This window comes from Quercus suber, unplaced genomic scaffold (genome assembly GCF_002906115.3).
Source record: "Quercus suber isolate HL8 unplaced genomic scaffold, Cork oak 2.0 scaffold_979, whole genome shotgun sequence".
NCBI classification, from domain to species: Eukaryota; Viridiplantae; Streptophyta; class Magnoliopsida; order Fagales; family Fagaceae; genus Quercus; species Quercus suber.
This window is the reverse complement of record NW_027070394.1, coordinates 45,165-56,798: the sequence shown is the minus strand read 5'-3', so window position 1 is coordinate 56,798 and position 11,634 is coordinate 45,165. Positions and strand designations below refer to the sequence as shown.

Genomic DNA, 11,634 nt, shown 5'->3' with positions numbered 1-11,634 from the left:
TTGATCCAACCATGAAAAGACTGGGTAATAGTCATATTATTTGCAGTTCTTTTAGTACAAGTCATTTTAACCCAAACTCAATCGAGTCGGGTATTAAACATTTAAAATTGCTTCAGTGAATTTTATTTTGAATATAAATTGATGGTGTGTCATGATCATGTAATGTTACATGTTCAAAAATATATATATATATATATATATATATATATATTTTAATCAAACTATATATATATATATATATATATTATCAATCCTTGTGTTTCTAACATACATGTCTAGGATTTAGAATGCCTCCTTCAATTATCAAATTTATAAAAAAAAAATCATAAATAATTTGGTTTATTTACCACCCTATTCTCACGTTACAAATAGTACTGTGTTGTAAAATTTGCATTCTACATGTCATGAATGTCTTTTCCTTGCTCAACATGAACAATATGTTAAAGAAAATAGTCATCTCCATGCTATAATTATATATTTTTTAATATAATAATATAATTATATTAAAATTATTGAACTAATTCTATTCTAGGTGCATGTACTCTATTACCAGAATTTCCAAAAGTTAAAATTGCTCATTCAATTGAATTTTATTACTAAAAGCTTGAAAATCTTTTTAAAATGTCATCGTTTATTTGAATTAATTAATAATCTACAACCATTTTTAGATTTGATAAAAATTTAGTCATACATGAATAGAATAACGTCACATAACTTTTAGTAATTTTTTAAAATTATTTTTATTGTTTAATTTTGATGATATTTGTGAAAGATATTCTTTACTTTACATTTGAATTTAATTAACCCGTGAATTGAAAATTTTAAGATATCAATGATTTTGGGTATATATTTGAACTCCAGGTGGGTGTGCAAGAGTGGCATGAATGCAGTAAATGTGGTTTGCCATGCAGAGCCTGCTCAGTGTCATTTAATGGGGAAGATTGCAGAGAGGTTGTGCACGGAAGACCTGGTTGGGCTCATTCTCACCTAAATGAATAACCATAGTTGACAATGTCACCAACCCTAGTCTTCATGAAAATCATTCTCACATATATTCAAACCTTAATTCATTTTCCATATGTTTACTTTCTCTATATTTCTTTCTCATCACCTTGTCATGCTTTGTGTCTTATATAGATGTTCCTAATAAGTTTCTTTGATCATTTTAGCCAAAATATAAGTTTGATTTATCCAAGAAAATATGAACCGCCCCCTTTTTTTTCCTAAATAAGAATATAAGAACCTCTAATTTTTTTTTTTTTTTGAGAGAATAAGAACCTCTAATTAGTTTTGTGGGTTTTTGGTGATACTTATGTGGGTTTTTGGTGATACTTATGAGTTATTTTACTCCATATTTATTTCGCTTCCTTATTTAGGACTACAAATCGATTTATTTTCACATGGACATTACTTATTATCGAAAAGGTATTTTTTTAAAGCAAGTGTAAATAATTCTATATATAAAAAAATAAAAATGAATAAATAAATAAATAAATAAAAGTGGTAAATAAAGAAATTGAACTCCTGAACTAAACCCCAAAAGAAGGGTACAAATAATGCATGCTAAGTCGTAAGGGCATTGACTAAAGAACATTGCTTCATTCAGAGACAAAATGCATGAAAATATATTGAGCTTTTGGCATAAGATCCGTGAAAAGTAAGAAGACTAATTAATAAAACTTTTTATAGTAAGGAACGTGATAAGTATTCACGCTATGTAGCACAGGTCATATCAAAGGAATAGTCACGTACATTAACATGTCGCGAGTAAGAATATTAAGTATATCGTTGTAAGTGTGCTTATTTGTGTAAATCATTCTTTCCTTGTGTTTATGATATTGCCATATTTCAACATTCCCTAAAACAGATAGATGGAATATATATGTAGCGTCTGAAATGTAAGAGTCAATGAGGATTATATGCTTTTCTATAAAATTTAAGGTCATTATTGGGGTTGGTCTTTAAAGTCACGGCTCATTGTCATGCTCACATGTATAATTATACGTTTCACCTTCTCCACACTAATAAATGCATTGCATTTGGAACAATAATGGTTATCCTTCATATTTGTTTCTATAATTGACAATGATATTCTATCTTGACAGACCAAAATTTATATCGAAATCATTAATAAAGATGTACATTGTTGGGTTCATTTAATTCATGAAAATTTTCATTTTTATTTTTTCACACGAAATATTTCTCTTTTTTTTTTCTTTAAAAAAAAAAATGTAATAGATGGTTAAATTGTCTATACCACACCAATTAAATTATTGTACTAAGAGATAGAAGGAAAAAGAAGAAGAAGAAAAAAAGAAAGTGTATTGCACCGGATCTGCATGATTTTTCATATTTTAGAAATTATGATGTCAATTTGTATTCATCATTGCCAATAATTTTGTAAATTAATAGGTATTTTTTGGTGCTTACAATGGAGAAGTTTAAGGTTCAAATCCTTCATTTTTTTTATTATAATTATCAAATTACAAAAAATATATATATATATATATATATTTTCCAATTTTTCAAATAAAAAATTTACTATCTTATGGATTAAAAAAATAATAAAAAGAAGACTGTCTTTTCTTTTTCTTGTTCTTTTTTTGAGAAGAAAAAAAGAGAAAATAAAAAGATATTTTTCTCATTGAGGCATATAGTTTTATGATTATACCTTAGGGATTAAAATCCCTTTTTTAATGAATGAGAGACCAACATCATTTTCTTTTCGGCATTGAATGTGCTTAATATCTTGATCCTCTAAGAAACATGTGGCAAAATCTTGAAAAATATATAGGATGATGAGTACTAATGGAATTGAGTTCTTGCTTTGGCATTCACCACCTGCACAAAACCTTTTTGTGTGTGTGTGTGTGTGTGTCTGTCTGTGTGTCTGTGATAATTACAATGACATGATCTTATTACTAAAATTCCTGTCTTATTATTTACAGGATAGGGAAAAATAATGCTTAGCATTACCGTCCTAATGGGCTGAAAAGTCATGATCCCAACTAAAACGTGAAATTTAAACCTGTAAATGATTAGTATGATGGGACTCATACTCGATGGAAATGAATTTCATATATTTGTCTCATTACAGGGAAATTAGGAAATCTTTACACAATTTTATCAATTTATTTTATTGTGAAAAAAATATATATAAATTTCATTTTGTTAAATTATGCGTACTGGAATTTACCATAATTGAATTATTTTAGGCTTTTTAGGAATTAGGCAATCCGTACGGGACTCTTCAAAGAAAACAATAGGATAGATCTGCAGTGCGGAAAGGCTGAACATTAACCCTTTGGCCTTACCCATGGTGTGCAGAATTTCTTTTTTCCTATACTTTTTTTTCCGTTCATTTTTCTCTTTAGTTGAACGTTCATTTTTTTCCTATACGTTAACATGATTGTGTTTCATTCATTCTAAACTTGAATCATAAAACACCAATTTTTGAAATTACACACAATACAATAATTGTGTGTGTGTCTGTGTGTTGCATGCACATATATAAAGTGTTTTCCCCCTTCCCAAATGAATAACTAAATCAAAGATAATGTTTTTTTTTGACAGGAAGATAATGTGTTTTATAGAACTATGATTCACCACTTGCGCGCCTTCCATGCATTAATTAATTGTATCCTCATGTTTTAGGTTTTTTTTTTTTTTTTTTTTTTTTTGGATAATAAGAAAATTAGATTCTTATCGTCGTATATTCTCATCTATTTGACTTTAACGAATTAAATGACACGTGTAATTTGTTGGAACAAACTTTTGTGCCTCGTAGCACTCATGAACTTTTAACAGTATGATTTCTATATATTTTGTACAAGGTTGAAATAATTTACTCCTGAAAAATCAAGAACACTAATGAATTTATTGCACATTTTTTTTATTAAGTAATTTCACCATTTTCCCTATAATGATGATAAACATCTCTGAAGAAAACGCTAAAAATGTTAAACAACATGCTTTTAACAAAAATAGATAAAGTTTAGTTGCATTAGAATGTAAAGAATAAAGTTCAAACTAAATGGGATTGGGGAAAACTTATGGTAGCCGTCATTCGTTGCACCATAAACTTTCCTAGGGAGAAAATTTTTATTCAGGAAAAAAAAAAAAAAAAAAAAAGTTCTCTCTCTCTCTCTCTCTCTCTCTCTCTCTCTCTCTCTCTCTCTCTCTCTCTCTCTGCAATTACACCTCTCTCCAACCATTAAATGCAATTGCACCCTCTCAATACGCTCTGCAATTACTCCTCGCTGCCACATATTTCTCCATCTGCTCCCCTTTTCTCCTTCCTTAGCTCTACTTCTTCATTTCCTAAAGCCTACCTCTTCTCTCTCTTTCTCTGTGTTTTCTTCTCTTTGATACTACCCTCCTCCATTTCCTCTGTGTCACTTTTCTTTCCCCCATTTCTATCTACAAGCCATATATATACCTCTACTTTCTATAAAAACTCTTACCAAAACCACTTTCATAGCCCCAAATACTGATTTCCTGGCAACAACTTAGCCCCAAATCAGATCTGATATCCTTCTCCTTCTGGACCTTTTTTTCCAAGGGGGTTCTATATTCACTGGTAAGTGAAATTTTTTTACAAGTAAATCTTCACGTACCATATAGTATATATCACACTCCTCTCTCTCTCTCTCTCTCTCTCTCTCTCTCTCTCTCTCTCTCTCTAAGCACTTCTTGACTCGGCCAAACCCCTCCCCCCCCCCCCCCCCCCCCAAAAAAAAAATCACTTGTTGCAAAATTCACCATTTATATATGCACCTTTTTTTTTTTTTTTTTTAATGGTTCCCTCTCTTTTTGTAATATTTCTTACATTCTTTTTTAACGTTTTTTTTTTTTTTTTTTTGGTTGGATAGGGCTAAGAGGAGAAATAGGAAACGTTGGTTTTTGAAGAGATATAGAAAGTGAGAAGGCACAGTTGGATTCTCCGAAATCTTCGTGAGCGTTATGTTTATTTCGTTTGGTTTACTATGATTTTGGTCTCTGTCAAAAGCCGTATCAAATTTGTCAACCCTATCTTTCTTGGTATTGTAATTTTTATTTTATTTTTTTTAACGTAGGAAACAGATAGACTTAAGAGTTGAAACCCCTTTTTTCCATGACCTAAAAAACACCTTAGTCAGCGTTTTCCTCTCTGTTAAATTCCATATTTCTCTTTTTCTCAGACCACTGCCAGAGAATCTAGGAAACAAACACAAACACAAACCCTTCTATCCCCTCTATATAAGGATTCCCCTGAAAGACAAAGTACTGTCCACCTTTCTTCTGGGTGAAAGGTAGAGTACTTGTACTATTCAAAAGCTATATATATATACACACACACACACACACACAAATACTGCTTGGGAAGTGTTTGTGGGTCGTGAAACATGCCTTCCGGGATTATGATTCCGGCGAGCAACATGCCGTCTATGATCGGAAGAAACGGGTTTGGATCATCCTCTGGACTTACCCTTGGTCAGGTCAGTGTTTTAGTTCTCCCTTCATCTTGCTTCTTAAATCGGCTTTTTTAGTTAAAGGCTTTTTGATCCCATTTTCCTACTTTAAAAAAAAAATTATATATATTGAAAGGTTAATTAATTAATTAAATTTTTTTTTTTGGGGATTATGATGTTGATTAGAATGATGGGTCTATGTTCATTTCCTCGTTATCTTCTAATCTTCATTAAGGGTTGCTCTTCTTTCATTAACGTTTAGAACTTGAAACTTTGAGATCTTATTTTAGTGATTTGGTCTAGTGGGACTAATTAATTTTCGATTTCAAGAAAAATCCTTCTCAAAAAAAAAAAAAATGCCTAAAATCTTTCTCTTGAGAGAGATTTGTATTTCAAAGCTTCTTGTTGATATATGTATATATTTTTGTTCAAATACTAGTACTTAATAAAACATGGGTTTTTCCCTTCAAATATGAAATAGGTTTTTCCATGTACAAGTAAATGAAATAGGTTCTTGTGCATATATGTTGGGAAATGTGGGTTTCCTTTCATTTGAGTGGAGATTTTCCATTCTGTTGTTAGATTGAAAAACCATAAGCCTTCGGAATCTTAAAGATCTGTAGATATGTTCCAGCCTAACGTGATGGATGGTCAACTCCACCAGCTAGACATGGCTCAAAACACATCCGAGAGTGATTTAGCCCGAATTCGAGACGATGAATTTGACAGTGCTACTAAATCTGGTAGTGAAAACCATGAAGGTGCCTCCGGTGACGACCAAGATCCACGGCCCAACAAAAAGAAGCGCTACCACCGCCACACTCAGCACCAGATCCAGGAAATGGAAGCGTAAGCTAGCTAGCCCCAACTCAATTTAATAAGTTTTCAAATTGTTGCAACTTTTTTTTTTTTTTAATTTTAATATCTAAATTCTAAAATCTAAACCCTTCTTAATTTTTTTTTTCTATTTTTTTAAATGGGGTTTTTTTGGACATTCTTTTAGATTCTTTAAGGAGTGTCCACATCCAGATGACAAGCAAAGGAAAGAACTAAGCCGTGAATTAGGGTTGGAGCCATTGCAAGTCAAATTTTGGTTCCAAAACAAGCGCACCCAAATGAAGGTAAAATCCATTTTTTTGGTCTAATAATCCTGAACTGTTCTTTACAAATATAAACTCTAAGAATATGCTAACATTGTGCAGTTACCATACCTTACTCTTCTTTAATGGAAAGTGGAGTTACATTATATTAGTCAACTCTGACGTTTCTTTTTTTTCCTTTAATTTTTCGTTTTCCAATTTTAGCTTCTTGGTCATTCACCAAATTTTATTGTCACAGACCCAACATGAGCGTCATGAAAACACAAATCTGAGAACCGAGAACGAAAAGCTTCGGGCCGATAACATGAGGTACAGAGAAGCTCTTAGCAATGCCTCATGTCCCAATTGTGGTGGTCCAACTGCAATAGGAGAGATGTCCTTTGATGAACATCATTTGAGACTCGAAAATGCCCGATTAAGAGAAGAGGTAAAAGAACTGCAAGTAATTTTATTTTGTCTGTATGAGATATTTTTAGTAAATATTGTTTAAGGTTAGATACGCAAAATAAATAAATAAAAAATATTCCTTTTTTGTTGTTGTTGTTGTTGTCCAGATTGATAGGATTTCAGCAATTGCTGCAAAGTATGTTGGCAAGCCAGTTGTGAACTACCCTCTTCTTTCTCCACCGGTCCCAACCCGGCCACTAGACCTTGGAGTTGGGAGTTTTGGTGGGCAGCCAGGCATTGGAGGAGAGATGTATGGTGCTGGAGACCTTCTTAGGACGATCAATGCACCAACCGAAGCTGATAAACCTATGATCATTGAGCTTGCGGTTGCAGCAATGGAGGAACTAATCAGAATGGCTCAAATGGGGGAACCCTTATGGATGACAAATCTTGATGGCACCTCGATGATAAATGAGGATGAATATATTAGGACATTTCCTCGTGGGATTGGACCAAGACCATCCGGCTTCAAATGCGAAGCTTCACGAGAAACTGCTGTTGTCATCATGAACCACATCAACCTTGTTGAGATTCTAATGGATGTGGTAAGCTTAATTCTTCTCTTTTGTATAAACCAGTTAAGAGAGGTAGCTAGGGTTTCTATCATCTAAAAGTTCAGTAATAATATTGAGCCCTAATTAAGCTTTGTCATTCTGTTATTATATTCAGAGTCAGTGGTCTACTGTGTTTTCTGGGATTGTCTCAAGAGCTATGACTCTGGAAGTATTATCAACCGGAGTGGCAGGAAATTATAATGGTGCACTGCAAGTGGTACATACAGAACTTCATGTCTATTGTATTATTGTTCTTTTTACTAAAATTTTGGCTTACTATATAGGGGAGTCTCTGGTTATATATGCTTTTGAATCAATTTGGTTCTAATGATATAAATTCAAATTTGCTTCTTTAGATGACAGCAGAATTCCAAGTTCCCTCACCCCTCGTTCCAACTCGGGAGAGTTATTATGTGAGGTACTGTAAACAGCATGCTGATGGTACTTGGGCAGTGGTTGATGTTTCCTTGGATAATTTGCGCCCTAGTCCGGCAGTGAGGTGCCGAAGAAGGCCTTCTGGTTGTTTGATTCAAGAAATGCCCAACGGATATTCAAAGGTACTAATAGTCAGGCTAGATGACTGATTTCAATTCACTTTTCTAATGGTCCTCTTAGCGCCTATTTAGCTCAGCAATTTGAAATTGCACCTTTACAAAGTTAAAAATAATAATAAGCTGTATCAATCATACTTACACTAATTATTTTTATTTTTTATTTTTTGAGAAACATACTTACACTAATTATTTGTTTCTCTTTCTGTATGTCCTATGCCCTAGGTTACATGGGTTGAGCATATAGAAGTTGATGATAGAGGTGTTCACAATCTATACAAGCAGCTTGTTAGCTCAGGTAATGCATTCGGTGCAAAACGTTGGGTAGCAACCCTAGATCGACAATGTGAACGTCTTGCAAGCGCCATGGCAACAAGCATTCCCACCGGTGATATTGGAGGTAGTAAAAATAAACCATTATTTCTATGTTAAAATTGTATACTAGTGGAAATATTCTCTTTTGAGTTTTGAAACTAATGCATTGACAATGTTTTTTTTTTTTGCCAACCCCCCCTTTATATGTTACTATTTAATTTAGTCATAACAAATCAAGAAGGAAGAAAGAGTATGTTGAAACTGGCTGAGAGAATGGTGATAAGCTTTTGTGCTGGAGTGAGTGCCTCTACTACACATACATGGACGACATTGTCTGGAACTGGGGCAGATGATGTAAGGGTCATGACCCGAAAAAGCATAGATGATCCAGGTAGACCTCCTGGCATTGTGCTAAGTGCTGCTACTTCCTTCTGGCTTCCTGTTCCACCAAAAAGAGTTTTTGATTTTCTCCGTGATGAGAACTCTCGTAGCGAGGTATATAAATATTCAGAACCTAATTGAGTACTGGCATCTGAATCTGAATATATATATATATATATAGATCATTAATTTGAAAACAACTGAATAATCAGCAATAGGAAATGCATACATGCCTAACACATAACATTAGGCTTAATTATAAAGGCAATTTAACTTGTGTCCATTTTTAATTAGTTTAGGAATCTCTACATATAACAAGCTCTTTACAGTGTAAATAACTGATATGTAAATAGCTTAAATATCTTTAAGATGTTTAGATACTTTACTTTGCATGGTAAGAACAAAACCACTTTTGGAGATTGACTAGACTACATGCAATGTAAAGCATTTGTCAAAAAATATATATAATATCGAAATTCACATGTTTTGGATTTTGAACAAAGTTGCCAACTTGTGTTTCATATCATATCCCTTTCTTTTTGTCTTTAAACTTTTATATTTATTTACCAAAAAACCAGGCAAAACGACAATTTTGATCCTTGTATAATTGGTATAATTATACATCTACTACAATTTTTATACATGTAATTGTGTGAATTTGATCCTTCGCCTTTTAAAATCAAGGTCCCTCGACTATTAATTATGTCAAAATTTGATCCTTTAACTTTCAAAAGAAATTGACTTCATCTTTAGAAGTTGACTTAATTTAAAACTTAAGGGACTAAATCAACACTATTAGTAATTGAGAGACCAAATTGAGCCAATTAAATGTATAGGGATGAAGGTGAAACTACCCTCATTGTTGGAGGACCAAATGTATAGTTCGGCTATCTTTTAAAGATGTATTTTGTAATGTAATTTTGTGGTAATCATATCTTGCATCTTAAGATGCAGTTAAGATATCGATAGAAGAAGAGTTGGAAATACAAAACAATGAAATTAAGATGAGCCTACCTATCCAAAAGATAAGAATTAAACTTGAAGCCTTACCAGGAAAAACTCAATGAGTTTTGACATCTTTGTGACAGTGGGACATTCTTTCAAATGGTGGAGTTGTACAAGAAATGGCACATATTGCTAATGGCAGGGAAACAGGCAACTGCGTATCTCTACTTCGAGTGAATGTAAGTTCCATTTGATGGATCCATTGTTAAATGTTCCCAAACTTATTCTATTTCAGCATATGGTGCTTCACATGAAATACCCAACTAATTAACCTATTGTATAAAATCGTAGAGTGCAAATTCAAGCCAGAGCAACATGTTGATATTACAAGAGAGTTGCACTGACCCAACAGCCTCTTTCGTGATTTATGCACCAGTTGATATTGTTGCAATGAATTTAGTACTAAATGGTGGAGATCCAGATTATGTGGCCCTACTTCCTTCAGGATTTGCTATTCTCCCTGATGGAACAACGGCTCATGAAGGAGGCATTGGTGAGGCTACTACATCTGGAGGATCTCTCCTCACTGTTGCTTTTCAGATTTTGGTTGATTCAGTTCCTACAGCAAAACTTTCTCTTGGGTCAGTTGCAACTGTTAACAACCTTATTGCTTGCACCGTTGAGAGGATTAAGGCTTCTTTGTCTTGCGAGAACGCATGATCTACAAACCCTAAATTCAAGGTAGTATATCTTCCCTTTTCTTTGATAAAAAAAAGTATTTGTAGTTGATGTTTTCCTTGGGTCTCGTTTGAGTATTCACTTTACTTAATGGGGTTTTTCATGCTTCTTTTGAAAAAATTAATAGCAAGTTGCTTTTAAGGATGTACAATGGTGTTTACATATATAAAATTAGGTAGGTTATAGTATGGCTCAGTGTACTTATAACATCAGTTTGTGTATAATTGTTGCAGTGATTAATAGAAGCAAGAAAAGGAAAGGAAATTAAGAGAAACAAATTAAGGTGATGAAGAATTTCTTCTTTGTACAAGACGGGCAGAAGTCAAGAGCGCACCTTACATGATCCTTTCTAAGCCGTTTACAAAAGTTTTCGCGCAAGGATTAGGGGTTCGGGTATTGACTTCTTCAAACAATTTAAAAAGCTAAAAAAGCTTAACGCCTTATTATTATGAATAGGGTTGAACTTTCTTTCACCTTTTCTTAACTTGGTAGTTAGGGTTAGGGTTTTGCATGAGTGAATGCTTATAAAGTGCTTCACTTATTTCCTTCTTTGTTTGTTGTTCGGTCGTGTGTTTTTGAAACACTAGCGGGTGAAGAACCTCACACCTACTAGCAATTTTTTCTTTTTTGTTTACAATTTTAAGATCTTTTGAAGTGGATATTGCTTCCGTAGATTATTGTCTTTGTGTTCGAAGTTGATTTGTCTGATTGTACTTAGCAAGTTATACGTGCGTGATTATGTAGGTATGGTTAACTTTTTAATATATATATATATATATATATGTATATATGTGTGTGTGCGCAATCATGCATGACCTCATAAGCATCAATCGATATCACCATGCAAAGGAGGGAACTGGAAGGCCTTCTGTGCTATTTATTGCATGTCTTTCATTTTGTGGTTGAAAATTTGACAGAATATTTATACATCCAGGGAAATTTTTTTTTTCTTGTTTTTGCTTTTTTTTTTTTTTTTTTTCTTATTGAATGATATTTTCAATTTTTTTTTTTTTTTTTTTTTTTTTTTTGCTTATTGAATGATATTTTCAACTGCATAGAGTTTATTCCATGAATTGACAACAAATTTGTTAAAAATTGTTTGAATGTGTATGGTTTAGTGACTCTTTAAATTTGGAAATAATGCCCATAATTC

The 11,634-nt window shown here is 32.9% G+C and overlaps 1 protein-coding gene across 3 annotated transcripts; it reads left to right on the top strand.

Annotated features, from left to right (window-relative positions):
* The first annotated feature begins 4,272 nt into the window (after positions 1 to 4,272).
* On the top strand, positions 4,273 to 11,160 carry LOC112026601 (homeobox-leucine zipper protein HDG2). 3 transcript variants are annotated; one of them, XM_065768635.1, is made up of 13 exons: positions 4,273 to 4,579; positions 4,872 to 5,477; positions 6,085 to 6,299; positions 6,454 to 6,571; positions 6,789 to 6,977; positions 7,105 to 7,542; positions 7,667 to 7,768; positions 7,908 to 8,108; positions 8,328 to 8,502; positions 8,641 to 8,912; positions 9,887 to 9,982; positions 10,095 to 10,484; positions 10,715 to 11,160. In XM_065768635.1, the coding sequence occupies exons 2-12, from the start codon at positions 5,385 to 5,387 to the stop codon at positions 10,461 to 10,463; spliced, it is 2,268 nt and encodes a 755-aa protein (XP_065624707.1). In that variant the 5' UTR covers positions 4,273 to 4,579; positions 4,872 to 5,384; the 3' UTR covers positions 10,464 to 10,484; positions 10,715 to 11,160. The 3 variants fall into 3 exon arrangements, with proteins under 3 accessions (XP_065624707.1, XP_023915056.1, XP_023915058.1); XM_024059288.2 differs by lacking the exon at positions 4,273 to 4,579 and having other exon boundaries at positions 5,388 to 5,477; positions 6,033 to 6,299; XM_024059290.2 differs by lacking the exon at positions 4,273 to 4,579 and having other exon boundaries at positions 5,398 to 5,477; positions 6,074 to 6,299.
* Positions 11,161 to 11,634: the final 474 nt, after the last annotated feature.

Bases quoted from the DNA above. Each gene is read 5' to 3' on its own strand.
- LOC112026601 (XM_065768635.1), top strand. From the start codon at position 5,385: ATGCCTTCCGGGATTATGATTCCGGCGAGCAACATGCCGTCTATGATC. The intron at 6,572-6,788 runs GTAAAATCCATT...TTATTGTCACAG, and splicing joins ACAAGCGCACCCAAATGAAG to ACCCAACATGAGCGTCATGA. The intron at 8,503-8,640 runs GTAGTAAAAATA...TATTTAATTTAG, and splicing joins TCCCACCGGTGATATTGGAG to TCATAACAAATCAAGAAGGA.